Raw genomic sequence first — 18,162 nt, forward strand, 5'->3', positions numbered from 1 at the left:
GATCTAGAATAGGACAATGTAGATATTTCTTACTGAACCACAATAGTCTTCCCACTAATGTATGCACAGGGCTACATAAGATGAGGTACAGATCCCCTGTTAAGGCATGTGAATGCTTTACATGAAACCACAGTAGGAAAGAACTGTATGATGACCCACCCCTTTTCTGACCTGTGGGTCTTCCTCAAGTGTTGCTTGGTTAGGAATTGTTGGCTCATTAAAAACAATGATAATCTTATAATCTAACAGGCTTTTCCCCCAGATCCCTTCCAGTTGCATTGTCTTCTATATGGATGATACATTTACAGATACTCAGTTTCCCAACTGAATGCCAACTTGGTGCCATATGGATTGTGGATGGAGATGAACAGAGTCAATAGTTATCCAATATTTGGCTATGGTGAGATTATTAGACAAAGTAATCACAGGACAATATATATTCCCCTTAGACTGAAGAGGGAGTGGTAACCATAGCTGCATGCTCAGGGCCATGGGGCACAAATGTACATGGTCAGCCTTTAGATTGTATACATTAATTATATACTTTGAGTCCCATTTTGGAAAAAAATTGAAAAATGTTATATCCCCTTACTGAGACTCTATGTTGCTGTCTATGTCTGTGACTGTCTATGTTGCTTCCCAAGGGTGGAGGGGCCAAAACAAATGCAATTACATCATAACTGTAGCGGCCCTGGCAAGTCATAGAGCATGTCCTGATGTCAAGAAGACACCACCAGTGAAACTCTCCAGTCAGCATTCAGGCTGCTTTGGCAGTGAGCAAAAATTGGTGACACTCAAGCTTTTCCTTGGGAACCACCACGCTGGTGCCCTTAGGATTTGGGATGTATGCGGTCTGTTACAGGGGCCATTTATGGAAAAGGTGGTCATGGCAGCTGCCATGGTGCTAAATATTAAACCACTAACAACTGTATTCTCTGAGCTGTATGTTTATTATGGACATCTATCCTAGTGAGGAGCACTGGAGCAATGATAGTTGTGGTTTTTCTTTAAGAGACCTTAGAGAGCCACGTGGGAAAAACTAGACAATTCACCTCGTCTCAGGGGTTCCCTAAGTTTTCTTCTGAGAGTGAACATGTGGGATACTTGAACAGTAGGATCAGGAACAGCTGGGCAATTCCCAACCGTCTGCAGGAATAAGAGAAGTTGCACATCTGGTCAGGGGCCTCTGATTTGTCCAGAGCAATATGCTAGAGTCAAAGTTAATGAACAGCTTGTATTGGGGCAGAGGTAAAGGTGTGCCCCTACCTGCCCTGTCCCAAACAAGAATCTTTATGCATTCATCTATCAATAGCATGTTTATTTATTCATCAATCAATGGACACAGATTGCTTCCATATCTTGGCTATTGTATATAATGCTACAATAAACATAGGGGTGCATATATCACTCGAAGTGAAGTATCTTGATCCTTTCTAACAGCCTGAGAGACCTATATTCAAATAGGCTGAATTTCCAAAGGGAAGCATTGCATTATCACTATTTTGACCAATAAAGTAAGACCTGAATAATTGGATATTGACTTCATTTACCCAAATATGAGTTGGAATTTCTTTAGCTGGCAAATGTCATGATAAAGATGGAATGCTGAATATTTAAGCAATTGTAACCCTCAAAATACCCTGATTCTGAACAGTGATGTCATTTTGGACTGAGTGAATAGATTTTTGTCGGAAAAAAAGAATACGCTTCTAGATAAAGGCAACAAATTGAATGAGGGGCACTGAAATTTGTATTTCTTTTAAGTTTATTTATCTTAGAGAGCACACACTAGCAGGGGAGGATCAGAGAGAGAGAGAATCACAACCAGGTTCCAAACTGACAGTACAGAGCCCAAGGTGGGGCTTGATCCCATGAACTGTGAGATCATGACCTGAGCTGAAATCAAGAGTCAGATGCTTGGGGTGCCTGGGTGGCTCAGTTGGTTAAGCGTCCAACTTTGGCTCAGATCATGATCTCATGGTTCATGAGTTCAAGCCCTGCATCAGGCTGCCTGCTGTCAGCACAGAGCCCACCTCAGCTCCCCTGTCCCCCTATGTCTGCTCCTCCCCACTTCTCAAAAATAAACATAAAAAAAAAAAAGATGCTTAACTGATGGAGCCACCCAGGCACCCCTGGAACTTGTATTTTTAACATGGGTCCAACTGATTCTTATGCTTTCTAAAATTTGAGAACAACTGGGCTAGAATATTAAGGAGTAATCATTACCTCCTGGGACCAAATGTAGAGTTACCATGTTGAATCAGAATTAATGACCCCTCCCTCAAATAAAAGAATACATGAAAAGTTAGACTTAATTGGTCATAACTGTCTTAATGTACATGAATATTTTTCTTAGGTGTTTCTTGATATTGTGACAATAGTGTCATGGACCTAAGTTTTACGTCCAGGATCAACTAGGGGGCATGAACTTGTGTAAGTCTTATCATTTCTCTGAACCTCTGTTTCTCAGTCTCCTTCTTGAAATATGGCAGGGTTGTTGTTTCACCTATGTGAGCTAATGGATAAGAGAGCTCCTGGTACACTTATTCCAACTGCCTGTTTGACATTTTCACTTGGATGTCTAGTTGACATCTTTCACTTAACACATCCAAAATAAAACTATTGATCCTTTTCCCTAAAACCATTCTTCTTTCAGTCTACTCTATTTCTAAAAGGCAAACTTACTCTGGTTGCTCACATCAGTGACTGTAGAGTCATCCTTAACCAACAACCAATTCATTAGCAAATCATGTTGACCATGCCTTCAAAATATAGTTGACCCTTGAACAACACAGGTTGGAATGGGTCCATTTATATGTGTTTTTTTTTTTTTCCCAGTAAATTTACTGGAAAAACTCGGAGATGTGGGCAATTTGAGAAAACTCACAGAAGAACTGTGTAGCCTGGGAATACAAAAAAAATTTTAGGAAAAAATTGGTATTATTGTAAGAATTCAGTACATAATACATATAACCTACGGAAGTATGAATTGACTTATCTGTAAGGCTTCTGGTCAACAGGCTTAACAGTAGCTAAGTTTGGGGGGAGTCAAAAGTGATATGTGGATTTTTTACTGCACAGGGTCAGTGACCCTAACCCCTGCATTGTTCAAGCATCAGCTTTATATGCAGAAGCATTTCTCATCACCTCTATCATTTCTAAACTAATCCAAGCCTTCATCGTTTCTCATCTGGAATACTACAATAGCCTCAACCTCCCAGCTTTTACTCTCACCCGCCTACAGACTGTTCTCAACAGAGCAGCTAAAGCAAAATTTTAAAACGTTATGTCATCTAGTGAAATGTCCATGTCAGGTTTTTGTCAGAATGACCAGGGACTACCAGCAAGAAATTTGCAGAATTTGTGGGAACAAGTTTCTTGGCTTCTTTTGTATCTAAGCTAATAAACCTTGAATATGTGGCAAGAAAAGAAAAAGGTAAGATCATGTCCCTCCTTGGTTCCCAAACCCTCCAATATTATTTGTGACACATCCAAAGTCCTTATGGTCTATAAGGACTGAAATGTGTGCCCCACCTCCCTCCTGATTACAAGGCCTTTGCTCCTGATTGTTCCCTTTGTTAGGAATACTCTTCCCCCAGAGGTATTTATTTATCATTGCATCCCTTGACTCGAAAGTAAGCCTCACGAGGCAGCGAGTTCATTTTCTTCACTACCGCATCTGCAGCGTCTAAAACAGTGACACAGTAGGCACGCAATACGTATTTTTATACGCTGCGGGTAAGCGGTAACTGCACCTGGCTTTGAGCCTGAAAGGCACGGGATCTGTGCAAGGAAAGATGAACGTGACTTCAGGGAGCCTCTCGGATACAGAAGGGCTTCCCAGTTGATTGGTTCCTCTTCCCGCCCTAACCAAGTCTCTCCCTGGCTCCACCCCTTTTGGAGCCCTCGGGAGTTAATCTTCCGCACTCCCCCAGCCCTCTCATCCTCCCAGCCAATGCCCGGGCAAAAACTGCGGGAGGCGGGGCAAGAGGTCTCCTGAGGGGGCGGGAGGCTCCAGCCTCCGGGACACAGAGATGCGGAAACCTCCAGATGCCTAGAAGGGTCGGAGGGTGAGGAGGGGGGTTAGTGGGGAGTCCGTGACGCAGTTCCTTCTCCGCTGTGTTCCAAGATGTGGGTCGGGCGCTTTCGGTGAGGGGTATGTGGCAGGCTGGCGTGGGGGCTCGGTCCGCGTTCTGGGAGTGGGTGGGGCCACCGCCCGGGAGCCGGGCCTCCTTGAGGGCAGCACGCTCGGCGACAGGGAGGGAGGTGTCTACTTTGGTAGTTGTGGGCCTCTCCGTGGGCCTCTCCCTCCCCGCGTTCGGTGCTGCCCCTTTGTCCGGGGTCTCCTTTCTCACTCCGCGTAGCTGCTCGCTCTGACAGAGCTGATAGTGGTGACAGAACTTTGTCATCCCCGCCCCTAGTCAGCAGGCTGCCCTGGTCACAGCAGTCGAGATCCCAGCCAGGCTCAAAGGACTCCACAACCCGTCTTCAACGCCGGTTTGAATCGGAACACCGGTCCGTTCCCCGCTGTGTTCCCAGGAAGGAAAGGAACTCAGGAGGACAGGGTTTTCCCAAAGGTTGCTCGCTCATTCGTTCATTCATTCATTCATTCATTCATTCAACAAATCCTCACTGAGTACCTACCACTAGATGCTAGTTCCTGTGGTTACAGTTGTGTACAAAACAGAGGTATTTTCTGGTAGGGAAGAGATGGAATAAACTTGAAGGGTTAGAAGCAGAGTCTGGGAATCTGGAGAGGTTGAAAACACAAAACGAATTGTGAGGGCCAGTAACTCTCAGAAATAGGCAATTGTTAAAAAAACAAGAAAACATTCTCCTCTTATCCTCCCTTTAAGGGCTTAGTTTTCTCTTTAAAGATATTTGACTCAGCAAGGTTCCCTTCTCATCCCTCTGCTGCAGACGTCTGCTGGAAAAAGTTGGATTGCAGTTGGAATTTATTTTGCGGTTAGAGAAGAATACGGGAATTTTTAGATATCAAACAGAACAAGTGAAAAGGAGCAACTGTAGTTTGATAGAACGAGGATTACCTTCAGACACAGATTTGTCTCTCACCTGCTGCACAACCTTTGTCAAGTCACTCAACCTCTGGGAGCTTCATTTCCTCATCTTCAGAGTGGGAATTATCACCCTTACTGCTCTCAGTTCTCTGGGAAAGGAAGGTGCCCAGTATGTGACACTGCCCTGAGTGTCCACTGGGAGTTGAGCTCTCCGAGAACTCAATCATTTCTGTCTGTTTACAGTGATTCAGCATCCCATTAGGAACTTCCACACCAAACTCAAGGAAGAGATCAGGCAAGATTTGTGCTGGGCAGATCTTTGGAGTGAGGCTGTCTGTGCTGGGCAGGTGAGACCTATGCTGTGAAATTTGTTATCTGGGGACAGGAATCCTACATGCTAGAGAAAGGGGACCACAGCTGAAAGGGAGCCTTTCTGGATGGCTATTTACTGAGGAGGAAAGAGGCAGAGAAGTGGGAGTGGGGCCTCTGAGCCTTGAGGAATAGAGTTTGGGGATGGGAGGAAAGGTAATATAGTTGAACTCAAATTTGGGTGTCAGGAGACTTGGACTTGAGCCGCAGCTTTCCTCTAAGTTTCGGTCTCCCCATCACGACATTTTAATATAGGACACCAGGAGGTCTGGACGATCTGTTCTAGCTCTGACATTCTGAGAATCTCTGACTAGGTCAGTTTCTCAGGGAACTGGGGCCCCTGCATGGCCCCATTGCGACAGCATTGCTGAGATTGCACATATACTGTCACGGTGTTCAGACAAGTATGAAGCACTAAAGGGATGAACAAGTGGAGGTCAGATGCGATTCTCACCGTCCCTACACCCAGATTGAATTAAAATCTTAAGTTTGTTTAACATTTCAAATCATACAACATTTACTTAGCCCTCTTTGTGCTAGGAACTTTGTGGGATGCACATATGAATACCACGGGCCTTGCTCTTTGGGGCTTAGAGCTGAGTGTGTACTTGTGAGGCAGAGTGACACAGACATACACCCAATTAATTCTAGTATAAAGCAACTCTAGTTTATATTACAGATTTGTTAAGGTGTTTCCTCGAAGTACAGAGATTTCTTTATGGTAAAATCTATCCAGTTTGGTCATGACGTCAGGCTTTGTTTTATGTTTAAGGCACAGGCCTTTTTCTTCCTGAGGTCAAGTAGTTCCTCTGATATTTTCTCCCAGTTATTTTTTTTCCTTTCAGTTAAAAAAAAAATTGTTTTATTTATTTTTGAGAGAGAGAGAGAGTGGGGGGGAGGGGCAAGGCAGAGGAGGACAGAGGATCTGAAGCAGGCTCTGTGCTGACAGCAGTGAGCCTAATGCGGGGCTCAAACTCACAAACCACCTGAGCTGAAGTTGGACGCTCAACTGACTGAGCCCCCAGGTGCTCCTTCCTTTCGATTTTTTTGAAATTTATTTATTTACTTATTTATTTATTTATTTGAGAGAGAGGGTGCAAGTGAGTGAGAGGCAGAAAGAGGGAGAAAGAGCTAGACAGAGAGACCCATGAAGGGCAGAGAGAGAGATGGGGGGGTTGTGAAGCAGGGCTCACCTGAAGTGGGGCTTGAGCTCACTGGATGTGGGACTTGAATTCATGAACCGTGACACCATGACCTGAGCTGAAGTCAGATGCTTAACTGACTGAGCCACCCAGGCACCCTCATTTTTATCTTTCATTCATCTGTCTGTCTGGAATATTCAGGTGTTCCCTCTTATTCCTCACCCCATTGCAGCCAATCAGTAACCAAGGGCCATGTGACCACTGCTCAGAGGGACCTGAACAGGCAGGTGATGTGGTGAATTAAGGGAATACAACATCCCAAGGTAAAACCTCTTTCTCTTTCTCTTTCTCTTTCTGCTCTTTGTGAGTTTCTCACAGCCTGAACTGAATGGTGGTCCTGAGATCAGAACACTCACCCATCCATCTCAGGGATTTGTGGGTCAGAAATCTGGGGGGCCTCATTGGTTCTCATCCGTTTACCAGTTGTCTGAGAGTGTGCTTTTATGCACAGTTGCTTGGGTATCTCTAGTGTCCTGCTGGCTCTGTGGTCTCATCTATCTATCCCTGCTCCTACTTCTTCAGCCAAGAGTTCACTTTCCCTCCTAGTGCCTGGGAATTCTTCCAGGTTTTCTGAGGGAATTTTCCATCCAGTCAGGCAGAGGACAAATAGTTAGGTTTCCATTTGACCAGTTTCTCCTCGGATTGGCCCTCCCTGATCTGATAAGTCTTGCTTCCTTCTCCGGTCCCCCAGAACGGCCCTGGGTTTCCTTATGCACATCCTTGTGCATTTCTCTTTCTCCCTTCCTACTCTTCTAACCCAAATCTCCATCTCAGTGAGCTTATACTTTCTCATGACTTCCTCTGTCACCTCTTATTCTTAAATTTGCATTCCTGACGTATTCTTCCTTTTCTTATCTGAAGTGTTTTCCTACATCTTCATCTTTCTCAGTGACACTACCATTATAGATATTTAGACCTGGATCTGATAACCTTGAATTCTTTCTTTTAGTCATCCTCTGTATCTAGTCTGATAAAAGTGTATGCTTTCCTGGAAACAGCTGGACTTCATTGTTCTCTATCCTGTATTTATCCTGGACTGGGGTCTGACTATCTCATTCATTTGTTCATTCATTCAACAAACATTTATTGGGCACCTAGAAAGTGGCAGACCCTCTAATGGTCACCCATACTGCATTCCTAAAGTTGTCTCTCAACTCATTTCCCTTCCTCCATTCCTTTTTTTCACCTCTAACCCATCCAGGCTAATCTTCCTAAAGCATTTTTTTTTTTAAGATTTTTATTTGAAGTGTAGTTGACATACAATATTATACCCTAGAGCATTCTATTCCCAATTTCACTTTTATGTAGGATGATAGAAAACTTATTGTTCAAACTTGGTATACTTTTGTTAGTTAAGGGGGCTGCCGTTAATGATGCTGGAATAGCAAGTATAAACCAGCACTGTTCTGGGACAACCAGGATATATGAGCACCCTACTCCTAGGTAGCATCTCTTGGATTATTTCTTTTTATATCCCTCAAATACGACTCATAGGATACCCAGCTGCCTCTCTCCAGTTTTCTACTTCATGATGCTGAGAGAAATATTAATGTGCTGGGATGTGGAGGGAAGTATGGGGACGAGGGACAATGAATGATAATGCTTGAAAAACTGTATTCTTGACAAGTGAGAGTGAGAGAGAACAGCAAGGTAGAAAAAGAATATAGAATCGGGAAAGAAAATGAGAATGGTTGGTACTCATTTCAAATTATATATCAAATATATAATATATATTAAATTATATCCATATATGCCCCATAATTTCAGTGTTCAGGCTCATATGACTTCAGGCAACGTAATTTTTTCATTCGTTTATTTGTTCATGAAAAAAAATTTTTTTTAGTGCCTACTATATGCCTGGAACTGTGCTAGATGCTGGGAAGACAAAGGTGAACAAAATGGACAGAATTCTCACCATCATTGTCACGACCGGCGGGACAAACACCGAGGTCAGGGGCCTGAGGGTAGGGGAATGCAAGAAAAAAAGAGAGAAGAGAAAGTTTGGGAACAGGAGGGCCCTCTGGGCTGATGGCCCAAGTGACGGCTTTATTGCTGCTGTACACAATCTTTTATAACCAGACTCTTACGGGTCAGGTCATTCTAAGAATAAACGGGTTTCACATAATCGCTGCCAACCAAAACATTTAGTTCTGTGCTTCTTGTGCATTTTCTAGACGGGTCACAAGACCTTGTTGATAAGATTGCTAGCAAAACACAATTCCCATGTTTGTTTCTATCTGACTTGGGATAGAAAAAGGGAGGTAGCATTACTGCCAACACCTGCAGACCACAGGCTTCAGGAATTAACTTTCTCGGCCTTGACAAGGCTTTCGTATGCCCTTGAAAGTGGGGGAATGGGAGAGGGAACCACCGGGTTGGCTTGAGTCAACGGGGAACATTGCTCGACCCGGTCTCAGCCTGGCACCAGGGCCCGGCCCCCCACACATCATGAAGCTATGTGATAGTGTAATCTCCCACTTATTTCTAAGTACACTGGCCCTGTGCAAGTCAATTCCCATTTCCTTCTGAGGAAACAATTCTTTCCTCTTCTGGGGCTCAGCCAAAGGTTTGCCTTTTTAAGGCACCTTTCTCCGAGCATTCCTGGCCCCAGTAATCACTCCCTTCCCTAGCCCCCTTCACTTCCTAATTGGGTACTTCATAAATTTTAATTTGGTCTCTTAGTTTTTTGCCATTTATTCTATTGTAAGCTCCTTAAAGGTAGGTGTGATACTTTATGCTTATATTAGTGTGCCCAAGCTGCTGTAACAAAATTCCATAGACTGGGTAATTTAAACAACAGACATTCCTTTTCTCACAGTTCTGGAGCCTGGAAGCCGAAGATTAAGGTGATCACCTGATTCAGTTTCTGGTAAGGACTTAGGACTCTCTTTCTGGCTTATAGATGGCCACCTTCTTACTGTGTGCTCATATGGCTGTCCTCAGTTTGTTGAGGGGAGGGGAGGCAGGAGTGGAAACAAAAGTGAGCTCTCTCTCATGTCTTATTGAAAGGACACACTAATCCTGTCAGATCAAGGTTCCACTCTTATGATCTCATTTAACCTTAATTACCTCCTTAGAGGTCACATCTTCTAATACAGTCATATTGGGGATTAGCCATGTAAATACCTGGCTATTAACATTTTCCATGGATACCTCTTTCTTGAAAGCCACAACAAGATCTTTTCCATAGCAGCCTTGAGCAATAGAATAGTTATGTCACTAGCTAACTGGGAAGCTTCAGATCAGTCATGCCTAGAAATGAGACATACTGGCTTCAAGGCATTGTCTCATTCTGAATCTCTAAAATCCTTTGTTCTAGTAGTTATGGAAATCCATTCCTCTAAAGTCATTTCCCAACTTTTCCTAAGTAATACTTACAAAAAGAATTAAAAAATACAAGTTAGCAGAACACAGTTTGCTTAGCAAGATTAGAGCCCTCAATAACAGTAAATATATAAACTTACCCACTTTTTCATCCATCCATTCATTCATACTACCGAGAGTGTGTATTTTCTACTTTTAGTTTGTATTTTTCTCCTTTTCTGCAATAATGCTTTTAAAAAGTTTCCCTGTTAGATCCAAAACAGAGATTTGTACAAAGTAGAATGCTCAGTAATTACTACTTTAAAGCGTGTATGAAGAAAAGTTTCAGAGAAGATTACAAATGAAAAAACAACTCAAAAAGAACCATCAACTTTCTCAGAGAGAATTTTGGAAGTGGCTTCACTTACTGTCTGACTCTGCTTTGCAGGCCCCTAGCTTCTTACTGATTTTCTTCCTGTTTGATTAGGAGGGGTAGTGGCAGCTGGATGTGAGTGTGCTTCAGGATCCTGACAAGAGTCCGCCCCCTTACCATCATTTTCTCTGCCTCCCCCTTATGTCATCGGCACAAGTTCGTATGTATGTGTCCCTGTATGGCATCAGTGGCACCTATGTTCCTGAGATGTGAACTCTAACCTCAGTTGGAGGTTCTCTTCCTTCCTCGCTGGTCTTGAGCACTCACCATTGGACATGCTTCTCCTTCAGAGAGTGTGACTCAGTTTATCACAAAGCTATGAGACAATGGAAAGTGGTCAAACTTTTATGAAAGGCAAAGGCAGTACTACAAAACAATTTCATTTCTTCTGACTCAATAACTCACTTGTAGAGCTTTTATCCTAGGAATATATTTCAGTAGGAAGAAAACTTTGTTTAAGTGATCATGATAGGGGCTCCTGGGTGGCTTAGTCGGTTAAGGGTCCGACTCTTGGTTTCTGCTCAGGTCGTGATCTCATGATTTGTGGGATTGAGCCCCAAGTTGGGCTTTGTGCTGACAGCGTGGGACCTGCTTCAGATTCTCTCTCTCCCTTACTCTCTGCCCCTTCCCCATGCTTTCTTTTTCTCTCTCAAAAATAAATTAATAGACTTAATAAAAAGTGATCATGATAGCATTATTGACAGTGGTTAAACCTCAGGGAGCAACAGAAATGTCTGACACTAGCAAAATTGTAGGTAAATGATAATGAATTCAGTTGGCAGTGTATTATATAGTCATAAAATGATCTTATGATTAAATAGCAATGTGGAAGATTACATATGAAAACTTGGAGAAGTAGGATACAAAATTATATCTACCATATATTTGTGATTATATAACTATAAATATGGACAAGTCTGGAAAGGAACATAGTAAAAGGAACATTAATTATGTGTTCGTATCATGCAGTCATCTTTCTGTTTTCCTTTTATGACCCAATCTTCTCCATATTTGAGATAGGCACGGATTACCTGTATGTCCCAAGTTTCATGTTAAATTCTTTGGGAAGTTCCTGCTCATTCCTGACATGGGTTTCATGTATTGGCCCCTTTTGGTTGTGCCGTCTCCTATTTTCACCCTTTTGCCACTATTAGATACTTTACCATTGTATCATGCAAGGTCTTATCAGAGTTTCCCATGCCATATTTTAGCTAATCCTGTTCCCCCCTCAGCCTCTGAGTTTCACACTATAGATTTAGTGATAGCTTGTCAGAGTGGTAGCTTGATGAGAAGCGGAATGAGCACATGTGGCTAGATTCAGCTACAGAGCAATCCCTACAAAGTAGGCTATGGTGTGACTAGGCTCCAGTAGGCTCTGTATTGGAAGAACTGTGTTACCCCTTATTAAGACAGGTCTTAAGAACAGAGATGTGTATAGGGGACTCATACCCGGACTTAGAGCAAAAGATGAAATCTTAGTCATACCCCAAGACAATCTCAGTTGCTGATCATTGAAACAATTCTTGAGCATCTGTTTTGTGCCAGTCACTATATCATTGGTATTAGGGGAATCAGTCAGCAAGAACTAAAAGCCAAACTATTTTGAAGAGCTGGTGAACTAAGGATCTTTCAGTTCATTTTGTCTAGGGACCAGATGAGGAGTTAGATGACTCCAATTCTGGGAGTAGAGTATAAGATAGGAGGAAACCAGGGTGGATTTTATATTACTCATTGCTGATCCTGATCCTGGACATGTTGGGTTCCTGTCCTGTCTTCCCTTAAGCCTTTACCTCGGCCTCTGGGTCTGCCCTTATTTTTCTCATCTTATTTGTAATCAGTTCTCTCTGACTTTGAACACTTCCTCTTCCTTGTAAGGCCCTGTGATCTACCACATCTTGTTATCTTTGGATAATTCTCCTTCCTCTAGTGTAGAGAATGGGTGATATGTGCAATTTCTCTTTCTTCTGTCAGATGGTGAAACTGGGACTGAGGAGGTGTTGATTCCAAAGTATCATTCCTGAAAAGTCAGAATCTCACACTTTGAAGAGAACTCCACAGAGGTGTTGCCAGGGAAGTCAAAATTTAGAAAGCTCCTCTGAAAGGAAAGAGAAGACTCAAGAGGCCAATGTGATGCTTCAGGCAAGAGAAAATGAGGAGAAAGACCAGAAACTTCAGACATAAGACAGTTAAAGACAATAAAACACTTACAGAAGTGAGTGGGCAAGAATCTGAAAAAGATGGTAGTCAGTGCTCGGATACTGCAACAAACATGAAAATTCATGCTGGAAAGAGACAGTATGTATGTACTGAGTGTGGGAAAGCCTTTAGTCAGAGTGCAAACCTTACAGTACATGAGAGAATCCACACAGGGGAGAAACCCTATAAGTGTAAAGAGTGTGGAAAAGCCTTCAGTCATAGCTCCAACCTTGTGGTTCATCGGAGAATCCACACTGGACTGAAGCCCTACACATGCAGTGAATGTGGGAAATCTTTCAGTGGTAAGTCACACCTCATTCGGCACCAGGGAATCCATAGTGGGGAGAAAACTTATGAATGTAAGGAGTGTGGGAAAGCCTTTAGTCGGAGTTCAGGTCTTATTTCACATCACAGAGTTCATACTGGGGAGAAGCCCTACACTTGTATCGAGTGTGGGAAAGCCTTTAGCCGTAGTTCAAACCTTACTCAACATCAGAGAATGCACAAAGGAAAAAAAGTTTACAAGTGTAAGGAGTGTGGGAAAATATGTGTCTCTAATACAAAGATTATGGACCATCAAAGAATTCACACAGGAGAGAAGCCTTACGAATGTGATGAATGTGGAAAAGCTTTCATTTTAAGGAAGACCCTTACTGAACATCAGAGACTTCACCGTAGAGAGAAACCTTACAAGTGTAATGAATGTGGGAAAGCTTTTACTTCTAATCGAAACCTTATTGATCATCAGAGAGTTCACACTGGTGAGAAACCCTATGAATGTAATGAATGTGGAAAAACCTTCAGACAGACTTCTCAAGTTATTCTACATTTGAGAACCCACACTAAGGAGAAACCCTATAAATGTTGTGAATGTGGGAAAGCCTACCGTTATAGCTCACAGCTTATTCAACACCAGAGAAAACATAACGAGGAGAAGGAAACCTCATAAATGACATGTATTGTGGATAGTAGGCCTAACTGCTACTTTTTGGAAAAACCGGCTTTCATTATTACCAACCTTAATTCAATTTCTGAGACTCCATACAGGGGAAGTTACCAGAAGTACACAAAGATTAACAAAGGGATATTCATGCCAGCATCATATATAACTGAAGGAAGAGAACTAGATTTTCAGTAACACTGGGTTTAAATGAATAATGGTCTATCCACATGATGGTTTTGCAGCCATTATAAACATTTTTAAAGAATATTTAATGCCATGGGGGAAATTATTTGTATAAAATGGAAGATAAAGAAAAAACAAGTTTGATCCAAATTAAAAAAAAAAATTTACGTATAGGAGAAAAATGAGAATGAAATAATACCAAACCAAAATGTTAACAGTGATTACCATTGGGTGATAGAATTATAGGCGAATTCTATTTTCTTCCATATACTTTTCTATGCTTCTTAAAGACTTTTGTACAATGAGAATACTACTTTTATATTCAGGAAAGTAGAGTATTTTTTTAATTGCAATGAGTGTACATGCTCATTTTCACTCAGCAGTGTTATGAAGGTGTGTAGAACATAGACCCTAAACTCATGGGATTCCACCTTAATACTGGCACTTAGTAGCAGTGGAACCATGAGGAGGTCGTTTCCTTTTAGAGCCTATTTCCTGTTTATTAAGTCATAAACACTAGTTATTGATCTTTTGCAGTTTTAGAATAAGCTGACTTTACAGGCTGTCAACATGATGTATAATCCACTTAATCACTGTTAGGTTAAAAGAACAGCAAAAATTCACTATATTCTCTCCCACAGTTGTTGAAGGATCTGCAGATAATAGAGGCTTCATTTTTTCAACATATGTCTACAAAACCAGGAAAAAAATGTCCTCTTATGAAACTGAAATTGCAAATTGCAGGTTCCTAACCTGTAAAGATGCAGTCAGCATAATCTAAAACTAGGGAAAGACACTGCCTTCTCACGTTATGTACAATTTAGTAGTTAAAAGCACGGACTTTGGAATGAGAGACATGTTCTGATCCCAGATTTGCCACATACTAGCTTGTCAATTTTGGACAAGTCATTTAACTGCTCTGAGCCTTCAACTTATCTGTAAAAAGGGAATAACTACCTATCTCACAGAGTTGTGATGATTTAATGAGATAATGCACGTATTGTGTGACAAGGCTAGCACATACATAGTAAATGAAAATAGCTTAAGTATGGGACATTGGAGCAGTGTTTCTAAACACGTAGAGTGATTCAGGAAAACCCTTACGTAAGGTAGCATTTAGGATATTTTTGGGTGTAATGAACACAGTATCAAGTACTAGTAGCGAAAACCTTAAGAACATTGATTGTTTACTTATGGGGAAGGCTAGAGGTAAGCAGTTCCAAGTTTGGTTTGGCAACTGAGCAATTCACTAAACTTAAGTCTTAACTCCGTAATTTTCAGCACATTGGCTTTCATTTTTGGAGCTTCCTGGTAGTAAGATGTTGGCTATAGCTACAAGCTCTTCTCTTCACACAACTCTGTTTCAAAGTCAGGAAGTGAGGAAAGGAACTGAGGTTTTCTGATCTGTTTGCTTTCTTCCTTTTATCACTGAGAAAAACCTTTCTCAAAAGAAGGGCGGGATGCTATGCAGTCAGTACTACAGGCACTTGCTAGCTTCCTCTGCCTTTCTTTATGTCTGGTCCTTTGAGAAGGCCTTAACCCATTTTCAACCAATATATAAACCTTTAAGTCCTTAGCTCAAAATCCATCTGGGAATACTTAGAATCTGCTCATTCTTAAATGTGGTCCTCCTCTTGCTTTGTATGCAGTGAATCCCTAAGCCTAATGACACTTGTCTTATGCACATAGTGAAGTATTGTTATCCCATAACATTTGTACAAGAAAATTGAGCCTCAGTGAGGTTAGGTGACTGCTAGTTAGTGATTGGAATGAGGATTTGAACTCAGATCTGAGTGTTAAGTCCACGCTTTCTTCATTATACCAAAGTACCTCTGCCTGCCATGGTGGTTCTGTACATGAGTGGGAGGCCAGTTGGGATTCTCCTGAGTGAAAGGTAATTGTATCTGGGTAGTTATTTGCCCATGGTTTCATGAGGAAGATGCTATCTATCTCCTCTGAGTTTGATTTATGGTTTATCTCTGCACCTTGTAATTTAGTTTAATGATTATATATTTCTGCCTTTCTATTACTGGAGAAAAAGAAGCAAAAGGTTGTGAAGGGTATAGTTGTGTAAAAATGGATTGTTTGGTTTTGTCCTATTTTGATAGGATAGTGGCTTATGTGCAATTATGTGATGTAATTGTCCCTCTTTGCACAGTTATTCAAAGCAAGGTTTGGAGGCTCTGGAATGGATTTGCTGCATTCCAGGGATAGAACTGTTGTATCACCATTGGGTAGGCACTTCCCTGAGAGTCTGGGCGGACACAAGAGTAGGGTAACCTACATGGAGCAGTGAGTTACACTACTATAGCAGTAAGGGTCCTTCCATCATTTTTCCCTTGTCACATGTCCTTTTAATATTAAAGAAGGTGTTTGTAATTAGTATACTTTGCCTTTTGTCACGTCAGCCATCCTCACCTGCTGATTACCTATGTGGAAACTCCCCATGACTAATGTCTATTGGCTGTCGAAACTAAGAAAACAGGCAGTTGGCTTCTTGTGTGCCTGTCAGAGGTTATTTTTTGAGCACTAATTATTACTGAGCAGAGTTGTTGATGCTTTTTATATGTTACTGAGCAGGTAACCTCTGACCAAAAACATTTTCCTATTACTGTGTCATAGTGCCTGAGATTCTTTCGTCCAATAGGCTTTCTTTTTCATCTTAAAAGACTTTTGTGATCTTCAAGAGTAAATGCCTTCTGGAAGGATACTGTGTCATCTCAAACCCAGCAATCTGAATACAGATCTTCACATTTCTTGTCCCAGGCAAGCTACAAGAATAGACCCTCACCCATTTTCTAGGCTGATACTTGTCTTAGGCTGCAGGAGTACATGTTGATAAGCGGTCCCCATACCCTTTCAGATAAATATTCTGCAATATAATCTGAACTGATAATCCACCTTCCTCCAGGGACTTTTTCAAGACTGTCAGCTGTTTATTTCAGTCAGAGTTTAATTATGAAGTTCTTACCACACTTTCAGGCCTTTTCATGATACACTCTAGATTCAGGGTCTGTTTGTGTTTTTTCCAGCTTCCGGTACTAATGGAAACCTAGTTGTTGCTTAATAGCAGTGCTTCCTCTGCAGCCCCTCAATTGTTAGTTTTTGTCTCCCTCAATCCATTTACCTGTCTTTACTGCATTTCTTCTCTATTCTCCATTAAAAAAAAAAAACCCAGCTGTTTTGAAATATACATCATTAGACTACTGTGTATTACCCATCCCTGTTTTCATTACCTACTGGCTTCCTGTGCACTCATACTTACTCATGTGTTTAGTATCCAGAATATTCCTGAGGAATATGAAGAGGTGATATTTTTAGCCACAGACATCCCAGTTGCATAGAATTGCTCTTGTGTGGAATAGAAATATATGTGTCTCCTTTTAGTTGAGGAAGTATGGAAATAAAGTTTCATTTTATATAGCCTTGATTAAAGGGAAATGTGAAAGATAAAGAATTCTGCATACAGAGGAGAGAATCTCCCTAGGATAGAGATATTTTTTATTGATGGTGTATACTATATCAGGGCTTACTTGGAACAGAGAAGAAAATCAAAACCCAAAACGGCTTTAAATAACTGAACAATTCTGTTGCATTTAAATCTCATAACACCAAATTTCATGTTTGCTCTATATTCTCAGTGATAAACTTCCTTTTTAAAAAATTTTTCCACTTAATATAAACAATTCCATTTAATATAAATAAAATAGTATGCTCATATTATTAGATTGTTTTTAGAAACTAGACTGTCTTTAATCACCTCTGATGTTAGAAAACTTTTTGCAGGACATACTTATAATTCCTCCAATAAATCTGTTGTTATTTACTTGTTTTAAATATCACTGATTTTTTTTTTTTTCGTGTTGTTTCCTTTGTTCAGAGTGGGAAGAAAACAGTTCAGTTTGCTTTTCTAAGCATCTGTTTTTGGAATGAAGTGATTTGACTTGTGTCTGATTTAAACACAACATGAAGCTTATTATTTTCATACTCATATTACAGAAATGAGAGCTCTCTAGCCAATATAAAGTGTCCTTTCTCTGGCCTCATCTGTGTTTCAAATCTGTACTATTATGTAGACCTCACATGGGTGTATAAAACCAGCTATGTTCCTTGAAGTCCATTTCTGCTCCAGAAAATAGGCTCATGAGGGGGTAAAAAGGTGATGGCAGACTCCTTTCTGGACAACACAGATGCAGGACCTGACTAGTTCCCACTCCTACTGACCGTGTAAATGCACATGGCACAATTTGACCACAGGGATTGTGGACATGCAAAAGGTGTAACCAGTCTCTGAAACTAAGGCCAGTGAACTCCAAATCCGGGAGTTAACATGAGTTAACAGCACACATACAGATCAGTGTCCCAGGCCCACCAAATCTGGAGCAGAGTCCAGGAATCTATAGGAAATAACACTTTCACAGTGGGAATTGAAAAACATTTTTCATTAGGAACCTTGACTCTTTACATGACTACTTTTATAATGATTGTCCATTTTTCCTTCAGAAGAACCTATAA

General features: G+C 41.3%; 1 protein-coding gene across 6 annotated transcripts in view; it reads left to right on the plus strand.

Moving 5' to 3' along the window:
- The window catches only part of LOC122492215 (zinc finger protein 660), a 32,390-nt gene extending 14,906 nt beyond the window's left edge, over positions 1-17,484 (plus strand). Inside the window, exons 1-5 of one of the 6 annotated variants that reach the window (XM_043595936.1) lie at positions 4,102-4,156; positions 5,262-5,365; positions 6,762-6,852; positions 8,433-8,553; positions 12,297-17,484. In XM_043595936.1, the coding sequence (XP_043451871.1) occupies positions 12,475-13,470 (996 nt within the window). In that variant the 5' untranslated portion in view covers positions 4,102-4,156; positions 5,262-5,365; positions 6,762-6,852; positions 8,433-8,553; positions 12,297-12,474 and the 3' untranslated portion in view covers positions 13,471-17,484. Of the gene's footprint in view, positions 1-4,087; positions 4,157-5,261; positions 5,366-6,761; positions 6,853-8,432; positions 8,554-8,933; positions 9,459-12,296 lie in introns of those variants that run through there. The other 5 variants (XM_043595939.1, XM_043595938.1, XM_043595941.1 and 2 more) reach the window with 5 other exon arrangements.
- Positions 17,485-18,162: the final 678 nt, after the last annotated feature.

The sequence above is a fragment of the Prionailurus bengalensis genome, chromosome C2 (assembly GCF_016509475.1).
Source record: "Prionailurus bengalensis isolate Pbe53 chromosome C2, Fcat_Pben_1.1_paternal_pri, whole genome shotgun sequence".
NCBI classification, from domain to species: domain Eukaryota; kingdom Metazoa; phylum Chordata; class Mammalia; order Carnivora; family Felidae; genus Prionailurus; species Prionailurus bengalensis.